Source organism: Girardinichthys multiradiatus, chromosome 3 (genome assembly GCF_021462225.1).
Source record: "Girardinichthys multiradiatus isolate DD_20200921_A chromosome 3, DD_fGirMul_XY1, whole genome shotgun sequence".
NCBI classification, from domain to species: domain Eukaryota; kingdom Metazoa; phylum Chordata; class Actinopteri; order Cyprinodontiformes; family Goodeidae; genus Girardinichthys; species Girardinichthys multiradiatus.
In genome coordinates, this window is record NC_061796.1 from 9,288,649 (window position 1) to 9,312,264 (window position 23,616).

The 23,616-nt window shown below is 38.0% G+C and overlaps 1 protein-coding gene across 2 annotated transcripts in view; it reads left to right on the forward strand.

Moving 5' to 3' along the window:
* Positions 1–23,616, forward strand: part of cdkal1 (CDK5 regulatory subunit associated protein 1-like 1) — a 281,503-nt gene that overhangs the window by 67,542 nt on the left and 190,345 nt on the right. For both annotated transcript variants that reach the window (XM_047361870.1, XM_047361871.1), the window contains exons 5-7: positions 6,320–6,416; positions 14,223–14,271; positions 23,242–23,362. In XM_047361870.1, coding sequence (XP_047217826.1) covers positions 6,320–6,416; positions 14,223–14,271; positions 23,242–23,362 — 267 coding nt within the window. The remainder of the gene's footprint in view (positions 1–6,319; positions 6,417–14,222; positions 14,272–23,241; positions 23,363–23,616) is intronic.

A 23,616-nucleotide genomic window follows, 5' to 3' on the forward strand; every position in this document is an offset into this window, starting at 1 on the left:
TTAGTTAAAAAATAAATTCAAGTGTAACTTATACTGAAAGCTTTGGTTGCTTTATGCTCTGCACATTCAGCCATCTAAACAGCTTTTCATTGCAGTGGAATTATTAATGTAAGATATCAGTGTTTGTTGATCTTTCGGCATTGTTAGCTGAAACAGTGAACTTGTGAATTTATCCTATCTTTAACAGTAACCTTGCTTTTAAGGTTACTGTTAAAACTGGCTGCCCCTCTTGCTTTACCTGTCATGGGTTTTTTTGTCTTTTGGTTGCACTGGTTGTAAACATTAACTGTGTCCCTCTGGACTCATTGGCAACACACCTTTCTGTTTCTTGCTCATAAAAAGATGTCCTTCTGACAGTTGCCTCTTAGTCACTGTTTTCTCTTCCCTGTTCTCCAAGAGTCTTCACTACAATCTGTAATGTGTTTTAGATTGCCCATGTTCAGGTCCCACAGGTGCAGAGTTAGCTGTTTTTTTATTTTTACTGTTTTGTCAAACTCTACCTGAAGAGTAATCCACATAGGAATGCGTACAGTCTCTATCAGAGTAACAGTGTTTTTCTTAAGGGCGTTCAGTGTCTTCTGTGAGGCGGTGGAGGTAAATCTTCTTCTGCTTTACCAAAAGTACACAGGAATATAAATATGGAGCAATGAATAAAAAAATAAACATGATTTGTGGATCCCCCAGTTGATAAAATCAGGTAACGTCCTGGATTGCAGTAGCTGTTGTGAAATATAAATTGCCTCAGTGACCAAGAGTAAGACTACATTATTGAATCAGCAGGAGTTTGTAGAAGTGGAAAATATGTGAAGGAGCAATTTAAAACATTTGCTCACTCTCACTTACTCACACTCACAAACACTCACAAACACTCATGCACACATCGACTCACATGTTAATTACCGAGGCTTGATGGGTACTTAACCTTGCCCCTTGCTGCTTATGCTAATGCAGAGAGGTCATGGGTGTAGTGAGTGGCTGGCTCGCTGTCGAATCAACCAGAAACGGCCGTTGAAGTGAGGATGAGAGGGTGAGGGAGACAAAAGGAGCAAGGACAAGCCAAACATGGTCAAGAGACAAGAGAAGAAGACATGTAACGGAGCTACATCTTTAAAGTGCCACTTCATTTTATCGGTTTGTGAAAGTACATCTATTTCTCTAGTTTAATTTAAAGTTATAGTCCTCTCAGGCACACAAAGTTCTTCACTGCTCGTCACACTATGACCTCATCCTTAAGCAACATGTTTGTTAAGGAACATATGGCAGAGGCTGTCTGTGTGTAATGAGCTCATCCTTTCCCCCGCTATGTAGGCAAAAGTTACCTGTATATGGCCGAGGACACCAAGGAGTCATGGAGAGCAACAACACACTCATAAATGTGTCACAAATTCACTTTGCTGCTGGTACATGTGAATTTCCCCTCTGTGTGACAATAAAGAGTGTTTCTATTATATTCAGAAATAAATGCAAGTCGGTTTTAGATGTTTGGCAACTGAACCAAAATTAACCACTGTCTAATCTAAAGCATCGTTGCATTACAAGCCAAAATTTCTGTAATGTAATAAATAAATCTATCACTAGAAAGGTTTCTTCATTTCATAAATTAAAAAGGTTGGAAATTAATACTTTTTTAATAAATGTGAAATGCCTTATTACAATTTGAAATCATTTTATTGTAAAGGAATATAGTCATTTTAACATTAAGTTAAATTATTTCAACGTTCCTGTGCTGAAGTGCACCATGAAATACAAGCTCATTGACTAGTTAATTTATTTCAGTAATTGATTTTAAAAAGTTAAAATGTTCTTTTATATAGATTAATTACATACAGAGTGTGTAATGAATCAAATTTAAATTCTGTTAATTTTGTTGTTCATAGCACGTCATTCAGACACTGGGATCTTGATTTCCAGATGAAACGCTAAATTTACTTTCATCTGTCTATGGACTACTGACCACTTTAGGGTCAGTCCGGTCCTTTTTCTAATGAGCCCAGATAAGACGTTTTTTACTTTGGCTCTGGTTCAGCATTGGCTTAACACAAGGATGCAACAGTTGTAGCCAATGTCCTCTGTACATCTGTGTGAGGTGGCTCTCCAAACACTGACACCAGCATTAGTTTAAGCCTTGTGAATCCTCCCCAAACCCTTTAACAGACCTTGCTTCACATTTATTAAAATATTGCAGTTATCCCTGTTGCTTATGTGCTTTTTTTCTGACACACGTTTTTCTTCCACTCAATTTTTCATTACTAGGTTATATACAGCACTCATTAAACCAGCTTCTTTAGCAATGACCTTTTGTGACTGAGCCTAATTGTAGAGGATCTTAGTTAGTATTTGAGATCATACTTCTGCAACAAACGCATGAAACCACCATTACTAATCACTTTGTTTTTCACATCATATGAGTCAGTCCACCGAGATAATGGGCCTCATATGCTTTTGCTGATGCAATTTGAAAACCAGAACCAAAGTGGCATGGCTTAACTTTCACTTCCATGGCTTCAGGTGTACAACGTTTTTTTTTTTGGAGAGCAGAAGCTGCAATTCTGGTTTTCTCATCTTACTATAAACACCCCCCTAAACCTTGTAGAAGATGTTTACAGGTAATAGGTAAAGCTTCTATTGCTGGCAGCTGTCGGTTCATCAAGAAATGGGACTTTTTATAGATTAAGGATAGGATGTCATCGAAGTTTATGTACATGTAAAAGTAGACCGACAAATACTTTAGTCAATATAGTGTGTGTAGATATATTCCAAGACTGACATCACTAACATGAATATGAGAACATTGTAGACGCTCTGCGCTTTCTAGATATTGTGATGCGATTATGCCACTAAATGTTGTGTTGCCATCATTGAAAGAGCCCAGTGGAAGACTGCCCCAATCCTCTAAGGAACACTTTCTCTTTCACTTCAGATTTTGCTTTGTGAAAGCTGAAGATTCTCCTATATAGGTCATGTTCTCTGGCCTATCTAATGCCTAGGGTAACTTAATGTCATATTCCTAGCATGGGGCATCTCAAAGTCAACCTGATCAATTCAGTTGGACATTTAGTCCAGTCCAATTTGACTTATTCATTGTGTCCACTCAGCTGTTACAAACAAGTATGTACAGCACAGCACTGCTTCCACATATACCACAGAGGTTAGCCATCTATGTGCAGACCTTTGAATACTGCACCCATCACCAGCCCTGACTGCTGGAACATGTATGTACAGCATGTTCAGACACTGTTTGATCCTGTGGTGTCAGGACTGTGAGGAGCTGCAGAGATTTGGGGCGTGTGCACATGCTAGCACACATACCTCCCCACACACACACATATCCCTGCCGTCTGATCTAGGGGGACATCTGCTCCAGTCTGGGTCATTGGCAACGAGAGCTCTATTAGACTATTAGGCATCACCATGGCAACCGCATCCTATAATCCCCCTCCGTCTCATCCCACCCAGGAATTGTGCGCAACGTGATTGGCCTGTTCCCACCGGGGCGCTCAGACGGCAACTCAGGCGCTTTCTGCTTCCTCATCATGTCAGCTATGGCTGTGGGTCTATGGGCAGGGAGCGAGAAGCACATTAAAGGAACGTTTTGTGCATTTTGGCATGGAACGATGTCAATTAGGCAGCTGCACCCCTGCTGTGTGCGTGTCTGAATGTGCTCTAATGCTAGAAACACATTTTCATGGCTATGTTGGCGAGAGCAAGGCACACTTATCAGATGCATCTCTGAGTGTTTGGTTGTATTTGTGGCTTATTTATTTAACCAATTGAATTTGTTATTTTTGTAAGAGAAAAAGTGACAATTGTTTACTGAGATATCCTTACTAAACCTATATTTCACCAGGCAAAACAGTAAGAACAATTTCCCATTTACAATGTTAGCCTGCAAGTATGAAAACACTCGAAGGAAAAATGAGTAGAGGACAACAGACATTTACAAACATACAACAAGCTCTATATCTATGCAGATTAACTTAAATTCTCCAAATTCTGCTCACAAATACATCCTTTCTGTTAGTTACTTGGATCATTTTGCTTTTACTGCTCCACCCTTCCCTCCTTTTGTGTATTTTTACAGTCTGTTGACACCATAAAAAGGCAGTTGCAATAACATGGGTTTTGTTCCGTAGTCTCTGACAGTGGCAGAAGGCCAGTAGATAAAACCCTGACAGTTTGCATGCACATTGTAAATAGACATTGGAGCAGTCGTGTAAAATGAGCCATTGTATCCAACATTGTGTTATCTTTAGTTATTTGTCAGCCGTCTTTGTAATTACCTATCAGTCCACTTAGTAATGTGTAAGTGTGTAAGGACGTTAAAACACACCTCATGTAGTGTAAACCTTTACAGTGTCTCTGAGACCATATATTGCGCAATTGGCCCAAAGTGATGATTCTGTTTCTAAAATAAACAACGAACACTTTTTAATTTTTCCTTCATCTTCTACCCTTTTTTCATCTATCCTTCCAGTTCTCATTCGTGTGACTGTGTACACAGGCTTTGAATTGAGTTGTCTGTCTTCACATTCCGTTCTCTTACACTGTCCTCCTCCATCACTAGCTCTCTTTGTTTTGTTGAAGAATACAAACGGTGTGAATTAAAACACTACTGACAGTTTGCATCCAGCCTCACTGCTGCTCCATCCTGCGATTTCTCCCTGCTTATGTGCCTCCCCTTTTTATTCCTTCCCTCCCTCTCCCACTCCAGCTGTCAGGAGGCTTCATTATTAAAGATTTATGGCAGTCTGGGCAGCTCCTCCAAAAGCTTTTGTCAGACAGACCGCGTGTCTCAAATCTCACTGCCACTAACTGGAGGTGACACGGAGACTTGCACAGCACGCACACACACACACACACACACACACACACACACACACACATCTCTGTTTGCTACACTGTTTAAGAATCTGCATAGCGTTTTTGTTCGGCTCATTTAAATATGATCATACAGGATCTATGACATGTCTTGTTGTTTTCAGTAACAATATAATAATAATTTCCCTGTAAATTTAAATAACTGATAGTTGCCGCTTTACAATACATGCATTAAGAAAACTGTACATATTTGACAAAGGTGTGTTATTACTATGGGTTTCTGATCGCTTTTCCCCAGACCCTAATCCACCAGAACCTTTTTGGTGGTTATAGTTTAAAAGCCTAGTACAGTTTGTGGACTTTTTGGAAATGGTAAACTAGAACAGATTTCTAATGTGCTACACTGATCCCGGCTGAGTGTGCTTGAGGGGAAGGAAATGAGTTCTAGTTGTCAAAATAACAAGCATGATTTTCAGCAATAAAACCATAACTGTTAATTCTGTCACAGCGACCACTCTTTATAAGTTATGTAGAGTGACTCTAACAAACTTTAGATGTTTTTAGACACTTGTGCTTGTTCGCATTTGAAGAACAGCTCAGGCATGTAGCAGCTGCAGCCTCTCCTCCTTTCAAACTATAGATTAATGATCTACAATCCTTAGTTGCTATGATAATTTACATTTTTTTCTCAGTGCAGAAGCACTGTAAAATATTGCAAATCTACCGGTTGTTTAGCATAAACTCTTACTGTGTCTTCCTGATATCCACACATCCAGTTCGACAGGTGGTGACCTACAATATTTGGTTGCTTTCTAGTGTCTTTATAAAAATAAAATCACCTTACCTCTCAACCAGTTTTCTGGACCATTTCCTACAGTTTTCTTTTGCCCCACATTTATATTGTGTTGACAGTGGCGATTCAGTAAAGTGTGCAGCTCTAATCAAGAGCAAAATTGACAGTTTTCATGTTTAGGTCTTTGATTTAGTCACTTTGATATTAACCTGTCCCTATTAGTTGAAAAAGGTGTACCATCCTCTGATTTTAAGGCAGATCCAACACCATTCCTCCTTCAAAATACCTTTATAGTTTGAGTTCAGAAATTCAGATGATCACAAATTTGCAATTCATATGAGAAACAAACAGTTGCAACCAGTTTGGAGGTGGATTTAATTTGGTGCTGGATGCAAAAAAAGTCTAAACCTTTTGATTCTTGTGTGTGGGTTTGCGGGTATCTACATTTGAGTTCCATGAACCTACAGCATTTCTTAACTGTCTTAGGAATGCTTATTAACCATCATTGAAAACTGCTGTTGGAACAGGTTAACTTCTGAGATTTTATCTGTGCAGTTACAATGCTAAATGTGCATACCCCTCTTCTCATTAAGGGTTGTTTTGACAGTCATTGTAATAAAGATTTTACTTACAATAGTAGACTGGTGAATTCAAGCTGTAGACCAATGTTAATTTCATCTTGGACTTTTCTTCTATGTGTTTGTGCAGAAAAGCCCAGGACCAGCAGAAAAAGGTGGTTGTTGCTGGATGTGTTCCCCAGGCTCAACCACGGATGGACTACCTCAAAGATCTCAGCATTATTGGGGTACGTGTTTTTGTACTTTCACTTTTGCAGTATTTTGTCTAACTTGAAAAGTGGCAACTTGGGTTGGGAAATGACATTACAAAGAACTGAACCATCTTTTAGTTGCAAGTCCGAAAACCAGTTGGATATGCAAATAGCTTCTTGGTGAGCATGCTATCTACTGTTAGCTGTGTGTGAATAAGTCAATAACAATACTTTTCTCTGTGCAGTTAAACTCTGCTGTAGTAATCTGTCTATGGGAGGTTGAACTCTACTATGTCAGGTTTATTGGGCAGAAACATATTGGATTTTAAGGTTGCAATTAAGGATGCACTGATCGGAGATGCGTGATGTCTCGTTTTTGTAAAGCATTGACCTGCTGATACAAATTTTTGGTGATTCAGTTTTGTCTTCAAGAACAATAATACGTTTATTTATGCATGACACTTCTTGCTTTCAGTAAAAAAGTCCCAGTGGGAAAAATGGCTTGAAAGCACAGTATGGATGAAGGGAAGAAAGTATTTAATATGCCTTTATTGTAAAAGGCTAATTCATTTAAAACAATCCTGAACAACACATTGCAACCAAGCTTGGTCTTCAACAGGGTCATGGTCTGCTGTGGCGTACACTCCTGTTCTGTGTTAGTTTAACAAGCTGATTGAAAAAACAGTCGGTAAAGTCCTCTAAAGGGAAATCACTTTGTGAAGTGAAAATAATAAAAAAGGAAAGAAAAAAACTGAATGATTGCAACTACAAAAATTAAAGAGAAGATACCCAAAAATGGAATATCGCTGTATTTGTATAATTGTATTAAAACATTTCTTTATAGCTTCCCTGCGACGAGCAGTAACTGTAAAACTGGGTTTTACTCATTTAAAACAAAGACTTGGATTAGCATATTTACAACATGTGAACACCCTAAAATGTGTGTAATTTCTGCAGAATTTTCTAAAAGACAGCTAGCATTTCTAAATCATTATATACAGTACAGACCAAAAGTTTGGACACATTTTCAATACTATGAATATTGTAACTTCACACTGAAGGTATCAAAACTATGAATTAACACATGTGGAATTATATACTGAACAAAAAAGTGAAACAACTGAAAATATGTCTTATATTCTTGGTTCTTCAAAGTAGCCACCTTTTGCTTTGATTACTGCTCCGCACACTCTTGGCATTCTGTTGATGAGCTTCAAGAGGTCGTCACCTGAAATGGTTTTCCAACAATCTTGAAGGAGTTCCCGGAGATGCTTAGCACTTGTTGGCCCTTTTGCCTTCACTCTGCGGTCCAGCTCACCCCAAACCATCTCGATTGGGTTCAGGTCCGGTGACTGTGGAGGCCAGGTCATCTGGCGCAGCACCCCATCACTCTCCTTCTTGGTCAAATAGCCCTTACACAGCCTGGAGGTGTGCTTGGAGTCATTGTCCTGTTGAAAAATAAATGATGGTCCAACTAAACGCAAACCGGATGGAATAGCATGCCGCTGCAAGATGCTGTGGTAGCCATGCTGGTTCAATATGCCTTCAATTTTTAATAAATCCCCAACAGTGTCACCAGCAAAGCACCCCCACACCATCACACCTCCTCCTCCATGCTTCCCAGTGGGAACCAGGCATGTAGAGTTCATCCGTTCACCTCTTCTGCGCCACTCAAAGACACGGTGGTTGGAACGAAACATCTCAAACTTGGACTCATCAGACCAAAGGACAGATTTCCACTGGTTTAATGTCCATTCCTTGTGTTCTTTAGCCCAAACAAGTCTCTTCTGCTTGTTGCCTGTCCTCAGCAGTGGTTTCCTAGCAGCTATGTTACCATGAAGGGCTGATTCACACAGTATCCTCTTAACAGTTGTTCTAGAGATGTGTTGCTACTAGAACTCTGTGTGGCATTGACCTGTTCTCTAATCTGAGCTGCTGTTAACGTGTGATTTCTGAGGCTGGTGACTCGGATGAACTTATCGTCCGCAGCAGAGGTGACTCTTGGTCTTCCTTTCCTGGGGCGGTCCTCATGTGAGCCAGTTTCTTTGTAGCACTTGATGGTTTTTGCGACTGCACTTGGGGACACTTTCAAAGTTTTCCTAATTGTTCGGACTGACTGATCTTCATTTCCTAAAGTAATGATGGCCACTCATTGTTCTTTACTTAGTTGCTATTTCTTGCCATAATACAAATTCTAACAGTCTATTCAGTAGGACTATCAGCTGTGTACTGTATCCACCTCCTGCACAACACAACTGATGGTCCCAGCCCCATTTATAAGGCTTGAAATCCCACTTGACAGGGCACACCTGTGAAGTGAAAACCATTTCAGGTGACTACCTCTTGAAGCAGAATGCCAAGAGTGTGCGGAGCAGTAATCAAAGCAAAAGGTGGCTACTTTGAAGAACCTAGAATATAAGACATATTTTCAGTTGTTTCACACTTTTTTGTTCAGTATATAATTCCACATGTGTTAATTCATAGTTTTGATGCCTTCAGTGTGAAGCTACAATATTCATAGTCATGAAAATAAAGACAACTCTTTGAATGAGAAGGTGTGTCCAAACGTTTGGTCTGTACTTTATTCCACAAGCAACACAGAGGGAAAAGTAAAATATAACAGATCAATGTCAATGTAATATGTTCAGACTTCCTGGTATCTTCTGAATTCGGCTCCAGGTCAGTTTGGTGACGGATCCTTTAAATTCAAACAACCAAAATTTGCTAAAATCCAGGTGTATGTTGTAGCAGCCTGAAGCGAGTGCTGACATGCCACTTAAAATGGCTCTTTACAGCTTATGTGCTTCATCTGGTTTCCTTTTTGAATACTTGACAGAACCTGAAAATAGCTATTTGTGAGTCGTCCTGTGTGGAAAAACTTCCACACTAAAAAGTGCTGTTGTTAGCATGACCTAGTAGTTATGATGCGTTCACTGATGGTGCGTTTCCACCTTAACTGGCCCTGATCAGTCACTGGTCAGGGCCAGTTAAGGTTAAAAACGACCGATTCCGGTCACCAGCATCTGTATTTGTCTGTGTTGAGAAACCTCAGATTTTTCAAGTCAGAATTCCAACCTTAGTTGTCATTTTTCATACTTGGAATTCAGAAATTATGATTTTTCTGAACAAATGGAGCACAGCACTTATATACAGTAAACTAGTGTGCTGTTATAGAGTTCACACAGTCTGTTGTGTGTTTCTGTGCACGCTTCAGCATTACTTTCATCAAGACTTAGAAAATTATTGATGACAGTTATATTGTTATATCAAGATCTGCTTTCTCCCAGACATTAAACTACATTACTTAAAGAAAGCTATTTAAGCACTGTGCACTATATTTCATTATATTTAATGACTGCTTTAGATAATTATCCGTTCAAGTAAACATGCCATGTGGCACAGTCGTTACAGTCATAGCGGTTCATTTCTGCAACCTCTCCACATTTAGATTGACAGGGATGTATCTGTGGAAGCTTCCAGTGTGCAACAAACAAGTGGGAAGCTCACCTTTTGTAACTCTGCTTATTGTCATGAGTCAGTTGAGTTTATGGGCTGATACAGGCAAACATTCACACACCCATTCTCCTGTGTTTGTGGGATCCTGTCAGATTTATGTTTTTATGTTTTATGCTTTTATTTCATTACCTAATTCTAAACCTAAGATAAAATCCCAGCTCTGGAGTATCTGTTGAAATAATGGGATCCTTAATTTTATTGTTTGCTTGTTTCAGCATGTCATTTGGTAAAACATTGTATTTATGCACTTTCATTCAAAGCCATTTAAAACCACAACTTTAATATAATCTCCTGTAGATTTTTTACTTGTTATAAACATGGCTGAACCTGCCTATGCATTTAAAGATGCATGCATGCATGAACAAGCTTTACACAGGGCTAAATGAGAAAAGACACACACGGCTTATGTTTTTGTGGTGGCTACAATAAACTACATAATGACCGTGGCAGTTGGTGGGTTATTCAAATTAGATGCAAATAAGCTCTGAATTTGTCTATTGTGGTTACGCTAACGGCTAGATAAGGGATCTGGTTAGAAAAGGTACTTCCTTTTTACTTCATTCTATTTAATTGACCATTGTGTCTCTTCTTTTTTGTGTAGATTTGTTTTCATGTCTAAGTGAATGACAGTGCACTTTGTGTAGGGTACATAGGCAGTCACGCAAGCCTGCAGTGGTTCGCCCATCTTAACTAGACTTGTCATCTTCTGAATCCAACACAGCACACAGGCACTCATGCACACACACACACACACACACACACACACATTCATTCACTCACTCATGGTACTGGTCAAATAAGAAGAGAACTGCAAGAGGTTTGGGAATTTAAACACATTCATACCTTAAACCCGGCTTCTCCTTGTCGATGTTCTTTCATGTTCTTTCATGATGCTTTCATTCAATCAATTTACTCAAGAAACAAGGATAGAAAATAAGTTCATTTAAGATCCATACAAAGACATACTGAAGAATAGTAAATAGAGGTCACACTATTAGGATTGTAAAAATAAATTAAACCCATTACTGATTCCAAATGATACTTTTTTTTTTACTTTAAATGGCCTGAGCAATGGGCTTATAAGATTCTCACTGTATGATAATCTTTACCAGAAATACCACAGTTTTACAGTATGACATTATTTACGGATACATGTACAAAAATTATAATTCTTTAATAAAGTACAGTATTTTATGGTAAATGGACTGAACTTATATAGCGCTTTTCCAGTCATACAGACCGCTCAAAGCGCTTTACACTAGCGCCACATTCACCCAATCGCACTCACTAACGCTCACACATTCATACACCGATACGCAGATCGGTAGGCAACTTGAGGTTAAGTGCCTTGCCCAGGGGCAGGAGGAAGCTGGAATCGAACCCACAACCTTCTGATTGCAAGACGACTACTCTTCCTACTGAGCCACAGTTGCCTATGTCACTCAGTTTAGAAAGTGCAACTCATACAGATTCATTACACATAGTGAAATATTTCAAACCTTTTTTCCTGTAATTTTGATGATTATGGCTTACAGATAATGAAATCCCATAATTCAGTCTTTTAGAAAATTAAAATATTACCTAGGATCAATATAAAACGATATTTTGAACAGAAATGTCAGGCTTCCGAAAGCTATGTTCATTTCTATATATTCAATTCTTGGCTGGCCCCTTTTTGCATAAATATTGCATCAGTATGGCATGGCATGGAAGTGGTCAGCCTGTGCCTCTGCTGAGGTGTTCAGGTAGCCCAGGTAGCTTTGATAGCGTCCCTCACTGGACTTCAAGCAATGTGGAGTGTGTAACTCTCCACTCTTCATCCAGACTCTGGGGCCTTGATTTCCAAATGAAATGCCAACTTTGGTTTCATCTCATTAAGAGGACTTTGGACCACTGAGCAACCGTCCAGTTCTTTTTTTTTTTTCCTTTACCCAAGTTAGATGCTTCTGAGATCTCTGGTTCTGGTGTGGCTTGACAAAAGGAATGCAACATTTGTAGCCCATGTGAAGGATTTGTATTTGGGTCGTGACCCCTAATGTAATGACTTCAGGCTCAGTCCAGTTCATTATCTTTAAGTCCAAATCAGAAATAAAAGCTTGAAATATTTCACTCTGTGTAATTAATGAATATGAGTTTCACTCTCTGAAATGATCTGACTAAAATATTAAACTTATTCAAAAATTTGTTTAGATGTAACTGTATATATTAAGCAGACAAGCAACAATTTTTTGCTGCTGCTAATATTTAATAACATGAATAGAGCTGCTAAATAAAGTAGTGGTTTTGAAGTGTCTGTTGCACAGAAAATCAAATGTTTTTGCCATTGTGCTCCTTACAGAGTAACACAAGTATAACGAGGAGATCTTCAGCTGCCTAATTTTCGCTGGTTAGTTGGGCATCTGCTCACGCTACAGTCAGATGCTTACAAATTGCCAGCCATAGTTATAAAACACTGTGTTGCCGTGATAAGAGTGATAGGTGCCGCTCTATGAAGCTTCTACGCCAGGACTGTCTGGATTTCGACCTGAGATAATTGCATACAACTGATTTTATTGTGATCATGTAAAAGGTGTTGGGGGTTTCCTTCAGCTATCTGACTGGTAGTCTACAGAAACAGGTGGAGGACAAGCATCTTCTGCACTGCTCTGTTCACTCTTACTATTTTATGGCTTCCATCCAAAAGACTTCCAACCATTGCAACAGTATGATCCAAACATTTTTGGTATTTTTATAGTTTTTAAACCTTGGTATACCTTGACACCACTGACCGGTCAGTACCTAAAACTGACTTGTTGGAACTGCCTATATCTCTGGTATTGGTGCAGATCCTGGAGCAGAGCCTGAACTAAACAAATATTACATTAAGGTGATACCTTGACACAGTTGTACATTGCCAAGACTGGATAAGTGGTGATAATTTACCGATCTTTTACCTTCCTGCTATTATTATGTTACAGATCATTAGGACATTACCTTCAACAAAATTGTAGCTCCCCTTTCTGATCAACATTTTTCAACTCTCTGATTGTAACACAGATTGCCTTCAAAAATGCATGTTTTGTACAAGGTTGTATAATAATCCTTTTTAAACAAAAAAGATTAGCAAAATCTGAATTCTCAGGATATTATGATTTCTGTTCCAAAATATTTATGGCAAACCATAATCTGACTGGCTTCATTTGTTTTTAACATTCTTCCATTTCTGAGCTAAGGAGTATCCTATGAATATAAAGTAGGATTTGACAACAGAGTTGAAAGGGGAGATCTAAATTAGTTTGCAAAGTGTAAGCATTACCAAACCTTTACTGTACAAAGGGACACCCGCTGCTGCTCTGAATGGGTCCAGATTGCTTGACTATTACAAGGAAATAGGTTTTATTTCAGTGTGTAACATGCATGCAACGGCTGCCTGCATAGCACAGTGTGGCTCCATGTTAATGTATTTGGAAAAATAATCTGGGTAATGGACCTGTGGGCAGCCGGAGCCAATGGCAAGTCCACAGCACAAACCTCCGAGAGCAGAGGAAGAGAGACTTAGTGTAACGCGTTGGGAGAATGAATGGATAAATTATGTCAAAGAAAATTATACAATTTATTTTTTTTACCTCTTAAGGTTTCTTTTTATCTCCCTTTTGGAATTCTCCTTTTACCGCTCTTCACAATAACTTAGAATGGTGGAATAATAAAATCAGTTCTATTCAGTATGAACATTTTTTCTCCCTTTTTGTATTTAGTTCAGCTTTCTAACAGTCTAATTAAATTTAAGCTGTAGCCAAGTGGGTCTGCTTATTATCTTTGCATTAATGAAAGAGGTTTTAAGCTGCCAGAACTGCAGGATTTCTCTTTCAACTTAGGAGATGAAAAGGAGAATAACTCATACTTTATTATAACTTGATTGTTTTTTTAGATGTTCTTTAGCGATCTTTTTTGAAAGGTCCTTCTAATTATCTATATATTTCGTGCTTCATCTTCTTTACCTCTCTTTCTTTGATTCTTGGTTCACATCATTAAAACTCTGCTGCATTTTCAATACACTGGTCAATACAAAGCAAACAAACATGCGGTTGTGCCTATGTACACACACTGATTGCCATTTAGGAAATCCATATTGCTTAATCCTAATTTTGAAAGTTTGCTGTGATTGTATTGTTCTGCACCTGTTTACCTTTCTGCTTTTTACATGATGCTTTTGTTTAGATTTACATACCCACCTTCAATAAACCTGGATAAGTATATGTGTGTTGTCAATATCCCGTGTTTGACTGTGTGGGCTTGTTTTGCCTCTATCAATAAATGTATTCCCTGGTGTCTCTGTCTGTACTGCAGGTCCAACAGATTGATCGGGTGGTGGAAGTAGTGGACGAAGCCGTTAAAGGTATTTCAAATCAACAGGATGCTCCTGCTAAGCATGTTCATGGGATTGTGTAAGCTCAGGAAATGAAGGAACATGTGGCAGTCTGTAATACATTTCAAATTTACACCTTCTTCTTTAAATAAAGTGACTCGTAAATGTATACATTTTTACATTTGTCAGGTTTAAACCGTAAATTTCTTTGATTTTTATTGGGATTTTATGTAATAGTTCAAAACAAAGTACTGCATAATTATAAAGTAGAACAAAAATTATATTTACAAGTGAAATGCTTAAAAGTGTGGCATGCAGGTTTTCAGCTCCATTTACTCTTGATTCCCCTAAATAAAATATAATGCAATCAATTACATTTAAAGGTCTAATTGGTAAATGAAGTCCCACTTTGTGTAAACAATGCAAACCGGTCAGGTCCATTTAGCAATGGAGAGATAAAAAACAGGATTAGATTATTAAAAAGTATTGCAACCTTTAAACATGTCATGGAGCACTGTTCAATTCATCAGTGGAAAATTGGTAAATTATGGCACAGCTTCAAACCTACACAGACGTGGCCATCCACCTAAATATATGGGCCGGGCAGGAAGAAAATGAGAGATACAACCTAGAGGCCCATTGAAACTCTGGAGGAGCTGCAGAGATCCTAAGTGGGACAATCAGTTGACGATCGGTTATTACTAGTTGTTTTGTCCTCAAGCTGGCTTTTATGCAAGATCAGCAATAAGAAAGCTATTGTTAATGGATATCCATAAGTCGTCCCATTTGTTTCCTGAAAGCCATGAAGGTGAGACAACAAACATCTGCAAGAACAAGGCATGACCATAAAACTGAACTACATGGAATACATAATTTAGGGGGAAAACTACCAGTGCACATCAACCCTTAACATATTTTCCCCACAATGAAACATTACTGTGGATTCAACATGCTGTGGAGATGCTTTTCTTGAGCGGTACACAGGAGAACTGGGATAAAACTTGTTAGATGCTGCAAAAGATTTGAGACAGAGGCGGGGGTTCACCAAGCAGCAGGACAGCACTAAACATGCAGTGAGTGAGACACTGGAATGGTTCAGACCAAAGGATATTTGGACCATTCAAAGCCCAGTCCTAAAAACAGTGGGGAGACTCTGACCAGAGCTTAAAACAGCTGATCAGAGATGCTCTGAATCTGACTGAGCTTTAGCTATTTTTATGGTAAAAATAAATTCAATGTTATGGCTTGCGAGATATAGGACCCCAGAATGCAAACTAGAAGGCAGCATGTCGGTAAGTAAAAATTTAATTAACAAAAATTCACTCTAAGAAGAGGCAGGAACAAAACAACGAACGGGCAGGCAAAACAGGCAACAAACAGACTAGGCCAGGCTGGTGAGACAGGCGTGGCTTGACTACAGGACAAGGGCATTATCTGAATAATGTTTCCGCAAAAAACAACTGAACAGGAGTGAATATATGGAAAGTAAACCAGGTGGAGCTAGGAGACAGATTAGTTTGGAGCAGGTGAACCGGATAAAGATAATTAAGAGACAGAACAGAATGTGGCTGGAGCAAGAACAGAGACTCTTGAATACAAACAAAAACTAAAGCATGACCAGAGCCAAAAACCAAACTTGACAGAACATGAACAAGACTAAAACATGACAAGAAAAATAATAAACAGAAGCATGATTCAAAAATAAAGTGATTTAACCGTCTCATAGATTAGAGTCTCCTAATTATTCAAACAACATTCAGATTCTTTAAATCACGTAGTCCAGTCATTATTGTATGTTTTATTGCTGTATTTAAAAAAAGAAATAAAATTCGTTTTTTATTAGAATTGCACACGTCTGAATGACTACATTCACTGTTTAATTTATGATAGAAGCATTTCAGTTTTATTAAGCAAATACAGATCAGCATTTTAAAATTTTGAAGATTAATGATGGGAAATTGTGTTTGTAATTAACATTGGTTTAGCTGACTGAGATGCTTGTTAAAAAGATCTTTGTTGTGTGTTAAGCTTATTGACAGGCTCACATGTCAATGATCAGGTCACCCATTTAAACTGTTAGTGGACCACTACATCTAACAGTTTTATGAAGGTCAGAGAGAGTTTCCAGTGAGAGAGTCCAGTCAAGATGTCATACACCCCCAGCTGTTTTTTTTTTTTAATAAAGAACAGATTGAGTTTGAACTGCTTGTGTAAGTTTATCAGTTTGCACTCCAGGCTTGGTTTTAATGAAGGACAGCTGAACTAAGGCTTAATTTTTAAAACGTGCAATCACCTCTAAATTAGCTGCTTATATTTATTGCGTATGTGTGAATGAATATATGATTCTTTTCCCCCTTTCCTTCGTTATGTCGTTTTTTTACCCCTTTCCACCCATTTCTTACTTGCACCCTCTTCTAAGCCTTTATTTGATCCCTCTGTTTTTTTCGTCACATTCTCCCTCTTCTTTTTCTCCTCCCACCATCACCCCCTCCACAGAAACCAATTTCCCCAGTATCATTACAGTCCTTTATGACCTCGTATAAACTGAGAGCTGTTTTCTTGTCTCGGAGGCCTGGGCATAAACCCTTTAAGACGGGGGATTTGCCTTTCGTAATGGCTACTAAAATACTAACGTCAATGAACTGGTAATAGTTGCATGTCTTTTCTGAGCGAGAACTGCTTGCAGGTCTGTTTTCCACATGACACAAGTACATAGTATGCTTTTATGAACTTGGTTTTTAGGCAGTGAAATTGTCCATTCTGTCCATGAAAAAAGTTCAGTGTATAGAATTACTATTACTGTTATGCCTGTAAAAGTGCTTTATAATATGCATTACCTCAGTTGGGTTTAATTACTATGTATTGACATAATTTATACAGTTGCACAAATTACAATTACCGCTGCTCAGTGTTGTGTTGCTAACCATTTTATAGCAATAGTGGTTTGCTGGCTGTTAGACTGCTTCCATTGTTCTAAGTTTGTTTACACAGATACATTTTTTAACTGTGCCAGATGCTAATTTACTTTTTAACTGTGGACACAGCTGTGACTATTCTTAGTATTTTCTAGGCCAGTGGCACATACAAAAAAATGAAACATGTTGAAAACGTGTTGGATTTTCTTTTTTTTTTTTTTTTTTCTTCAGTGCACAACCAATTAACATGGAAAGTATGTTTAGGAAGAAAAAAAAAAAAAACATTTAATAAACTAGAAGAGGTTTTGGCAATTTTGGTTTATTGTTGCAAATCCATTATGTTTGATTTTAACAAGAACTTTAATTTCTACAGAACTCCTAACAATAATAATATTCTCAATTTGTCTTGCAGATTAGTCTTGCGTCAACGTTCTTCTCTTTGTGTTACAGAAACAGTGAAGCTGTATTATAAAATAGTCGGAATAGAAAGAGGTAGAAAAGCTTAGTATGTTTGTAGCTAAAATGTTGCCCACATAACCTTTTGATGTTGGTTTTCCATTGTAAACACACTGTTTGCCAATGTCAGTGATGAAAGAATAAAGCTCATATGAAAATGGGAAAAAGGAAATTAAGGTTTTCTATAAGAAGACAAGTAAACATTCACATTTCTCGGAAGACATCAGAAGAAATAAGAGGCGTGTTTTTTTTTTTAATGCTCTGTGAGCCCCCTTCAACAGCATGGTGAAGCTGTGTTGAGTTTGTACCTGTCAGGCTTCAAAGCTTTAAGCTTTGCTGATTTGTTTTTTTTTTTTTTTTTTGGTTTGAAACACTTTGCATTAAGGAACATCGCAAGGCACAACTTGGCTCTACGTTCCTTTTTTTACCGGGAAGGTTTTCAGAGAGATCAAAATCTTTTCCTCCAGTCAGTTCGGATCAAGGTCAGAATGAAACGTCTTGAGAAAGAATTTCACATTAAAGTTCCCCCAACATGGTGGCAAATTTCAAAAGTAAAATAGGTATTTTAAAAAAAGGAGAGAAAGATGAACAAGTGATAACTAAATCCAAAATAAATATCTTCCACTTGAAAGTCGATGTAAAAAAAAGTGTTTTGTGTGCATAGTACCTGAAATAATGAATAGAATGAACAGTTTTTAAATTATTGGGTTTTGATGTTCTTTCCAGGTATAAAATGATGCATTATTTACCCATGGGAACATCATAACAGTACAGATAACAATACTAATAGGAGATGGTTCAGATTAACAGTTCCTGAAATACTCAGACCGGCCCGTCTGGCACCAACAACCATGCCAGGTTCAAAGTCACTTAAATCACCTTTCTTCCCCGTTCTGATGCTCGGTTTGAACCGCAGCAGATCATCTTGAACATGTCTACATGCCTAAATGCACTGAGTTGCTGCCATGAGATTGGCTGATTAGAAATTTGCGTTAACGATGTGTACCTAATAAAGTGGCCGGTGAGTGTATGTTACTAGTTTAACATGCGTTCCACTCATTATTAATATTATATTTATAAAAAAATAAATCTTAGTCACATTTAGCAGATGTTTTCCAGTTAAAGAGACATCTCTGCACAAATGCTTAGATTGAAAAAATATGTGGACAGTTTTTTATCACGGGCGACTGTGGCTCAGTAGGAATAGTAGTCGTCTTGCAATCAGGAAGTTGTGGGTTCGATTCCAGCTTCCTCCTGCCATATGTTGATGTGCCCCTGGGCAAGGCACTTAACCTCAAGTTGCCTACCGATCTGCGTATCGGTGTATGAATGTGTGAGCGTTAGTGAGTGTGTGAATGTGGCTCTAGTGTAAAGCGCTTTGAGTGATCTGTATGACTGGAAAAATATCCCCATCCCCCTGAAATCCTACTTGTGATTCTCAATCGAACTAGTGAGCAACAGGACCAAACACGTAGAAGACATCACGCACAGGTTGACAGGTCATCCTTTAAGAAATCTGCCTCTCTTGCCATCCATCCATCCTGCTCTATTGTACATCGTTCATTTATTTCTGTCACCTTCCATTCATTCACCAGTATACCACTTCCTCTCCTTTTCTCTGGAATGTTTTAATGGGCTCTTATGAGTGCACAGAAAGATTTATATTTATGAACAGGAGAAAGGAACAAGGACAGATAGGAAAAAGAGGATGGGAGAAATGAGGAGGAGCCCAATCAATAACAAGAAAATATGGCACAGAGTGATGTGTCTCTATGTGGTGATGTCACAGCAGTTGGGCTCTCTAACTCTGTAATTGCGATGACAAATAGGGTAGCTCTCTTAGCTTTCCTTCAGTAAGTCATGATGGCTATTTTATTTCTTGCTTATCATTTATGGACACCCTGGGTCTGAAATTGAATTTGGCTTTGGAAACATTCCTGGAGTGATTCCCTGCTGGTATAGAGATCATTCCTTGAGTCTCAGTCTGTGGTCACATTCACAAAGGGGGGTGTGTGACAATTTCCATGTTTATTAGAATGGGCAGTTTCATAATTGGAGAAACATCTGGAACATCCGTCACCATACACGTAATTGCTTTCTCCTGACATACTGTATTTCCTATCTAATTATGTATTTAGTTTGCTTATTTACTCACAATCCTAAAGCAAATTATGAACTGCAAAATCCAAAATCCTGCTCCAACCTGCCTGTACTTAAATTATTGTGATGGCTATACAAGTTGTGTAAATCTTATATCGATCGATCGATATAAAAGAAATAACTATTTTTGTTCCCTGGTACTATTAAAGGACATTTGAAGATATCAGAAGGTTAATTTTTATTTACAGATTTATTTTTAAGAATAAACAATGTAAAAGAAATATAAAAAGACAAAACTTGCTCTCATCTGGGATTGTAAAGTTTTACATTCTGCGTGCTCCAGGGGGAGCCACTGGTTCAAGTGGTTAAACAGATTGGTGGTTTTCCGTAACTTTCTCAGAACATTTGCTCAACATAATTTGCACACTACTTAGTTTTGTGTCTGACTTTAAATATCCAAAATGCCTCCACACAACTAAACTGTCTGGGCACTTCTTGTCGAAGATGTAATTCGCTGTGTCTTCCATCTTTTCTTCTTTCGGCACACAGGCAATCAATTTTTCTCTTTTTTTCCATTGATTTCCTACCTGTTACCTGAAATAAGAGGCTACAGCTGCACAAACATGAGACACGTTAGCTCGTCTGGCTACTGCTACTGTGCAGTCGGCATCAAATAAACTCTATTCCAGCCACATGATTGGTCCAGTGTGGAGCAACTCTTATTATCATTGCCTATTCATCTTATTTGTATATTAAAGGTCTATTTTGACCCTTTCTCATATGTCTATAGTGGATAAATTATTTCAAGATATTTATAGCAATCGTTTTATTGCCTAGCTCTACTTTCAACTTTTAATTGGTTAATAATTTAAAAAAATAAGCAGTGAGCAGACACTAGTTACAGCTTTATAGGAGCATGCAGCAGCTTTGTGTCCTTGTTTCATCCTCACACGTTGACTCTGACATCTTGAAGAAAGGACGGCCAAATGTGCTCAAAGTCTCAGCTGTTTTCCACTGGGGAACGTTTCTCATTTCCTTGCTTGTTCTGGGATATTACGAGCAGTCACGCCTCACTGATTGGCTCTTTGTCCTCCTCTGGGGCAGATTGTCATTTTTATCTACCAATTGATAACTGTGCTTCCCGGTCTGATCCCTCCCTCCCTCGAGACTCATGTAGAGCGCATGAAAACAGGAAGACAATTCCATCCCTCAGTGCCTCCATTTTGCACACCTACAGCTGGTACCTTGTTGGATCAGTAGAGTTAAGGAGGCTTCATCACTTTGTTTACAGTCACCAAAGTATGGACATTGCAAGCAATTACACTCAGTGGTGGATTTTCATTCAAAATTTGAATGAGGCAGAAACCTTTAATTTGACCTATTCATTCATTTATGTGTACCCTTCATTGTCTGTACTTGTAATAGCTAGAAAATAATTATAGGAAATAATTTATGCAAATTGGTGCCCTACTTACCACAATGTATATTATGTCTCACGTCCCAAATGCATGCCCTTTCAAGTCAAGTCAAATACTTTGCCAAAGCAAAGTCATTGCTTGGAATTTAGTTTGGTGCTCAGAGCACACAGACAAACTACACAAAAATATACAATCCCCTGGTAAAAATTATATTAGCAGCTTGAGATTAGTCTTTAGCTTGAATCAGAATCAGGCATTCTTAGACTGCCCTAGATCAGTCATTTTTTGTTTCTTTGTTGAATTTGTTTTTGCTCAACTTGTTTTCATCTGTGCAGTCACAAAATTGTACTGCTACATAGAAATAAGAATACAAACATTGCAGTCCTGTAATAGTGCTGTACTCCATCTTTAGAAACAGAAAACTTTCTTAAGCTGTCGTGTAAAGACCAAACATTTATTAGGTTTTTTTCAAAAAAAAAAAAAAGGGCTGATATGTTCATTCCATTTAGGTCTGGAGAAATAGGTGTAGCTAAGAAGTTAAAGGGCATATTTCATCTATCTATATTTTCTAAAAAAAAAAATGTCCAATTTTCTTTTTCAATTGTGTTCAGGCTTGTAGCCCATGATAGTTATTTTTCTTCCTATGATGAAAATCAAGACAAAAAAAACTGTAAAACCAGTACAAGTAAGCCAAAAGCACAAAAGATTGAAATCCTGACCTTGGCTACCCAGGACAAAAGTAAGGATGGCAAATTCACCAGATCAGGGTGAAAATTTATTCAGAGAGGAAGAAGGGGGCCCAAGAGAAATGTTGCCTAAGAGGAGTAGCTTGGAGACGTAACAAACCGGCAACCTGTGGAGGGATTTAAAGGTGCTTTGTCTTCATTCCAATTAAATTCACTGCACTTGTAGAAAAAAATTGTAGAAAAAAAAAAAAAAAATGCTGAAAGCATTCAGACTCATGTAAATTTTGCACCGGAGTTGACCAACATTGTTACTCTTATGTGCACAGGCAAATTTAGTTTCGGGGTATTCTTTATTTCTTTTAGTGCAAAAGAGATTGATAAGAATTGTGAGTTTGCAAACCCAAACTAACATTATAGTTGGGAATCTTACTTTTGCTTGTTCCCATTGTGTGTTCAATCAAAACATCAATTCCTATCAGCATTTTTAAAAAGAAGAGTACATTTAATTATTGTGTGCTTATTAGTGGTACATTGTGGCAAATATGTTACTTTTTAAAAATCTTTTAGTCCACTTTGTTTATTAGACAGATTCCATTCAAATTGTTTCTTGATTTTTACAAGTCTGTCAGTAATTAGGCTTGAGTGTAGCCGCTTAAATTGGACCAAACAAAACGCAGCTAATTACAGTTAATTCATGATTTAACAAGACGAACCGTTGTATTTTCACATATGGCCCAGTTGCTTTGAAGAGCTTTTTTCCATTATAAATACCGCATCTTGTATTTACTCATGCTATAAATTTTATATTAACATTTGTTGAATCCGACCCGTTTAAGTGACAGCTGAACAGAGAAAATATACAAAAACCTTTTACAAAATTGTCTTTATTTGTCCCCACATCTTATGTATGGTAAAGATACTTTACTAATGGAACTGTTCTTACGATGCGTCCCTTTCACACAAACATATTAAATAGGCAGTTGTAGACAGAAATAATGAACTTTGCTGACAGAACTTCTGCACACGTGGAGTTGAAATCCTGCGTTGCATAAATAAATGAATGGATAAATGGTTGTAGTCTGTTGTTATAATCAATGATTGTTTATATTGCATGTTTGAGTGTCCGTGGAGACAGATCACAGACAGTGTAAGCCTACACTTCAAAAGTGTAAATGTTTTATTTTACCTAATGTCTGACCACCTTTGTTTGCAAGTATGTCCTTCTGGTAATTTTATTGCAGAATAATTGTGTTCAAATAATTGAAACATTACATTTTTATTCAATGTTCTTTAGTTGTCCATGTCCTTCCACTCTTCCAACAGTAGCTTCGCTAATAAAATTTGATTTGTCACCCAGTGTGACAAAGATTGTGTGTTTTAGATGAGGTAGATATGTTTGTAAAATTATACTTTTAATACTTCCAGGTCACTCTGTCCGCCTGCTGGGTCAGAAGAAAGATGGAGGAAGGAGACTCGGAGGTGCGAGACTGGATCTGCCAAAGATCAGAAAAAACCCGCTGATTGAAATCATCTCCATTAACACGGGGTAGGACTTCTCAGTGGCAAACAGAGAACCCAGCTCATAAAATATTCAGCTTTAACCGAATTCTGCTCCACTGCCCACCTGCTGCTCTAGTTCACTGTGTGTGAATGTTGGAGTGCTCTCCAGCTCTATTTGCTCAACCAAGCATCCCCTTTAGGCTATTTGTTGTGGCTCTAATTTTATCCATTTGCAAGCTTTGTTTTGGATTTGTGTATTCTGTGGCTATACATATCTACATATACTTCTATTTCTTAAAT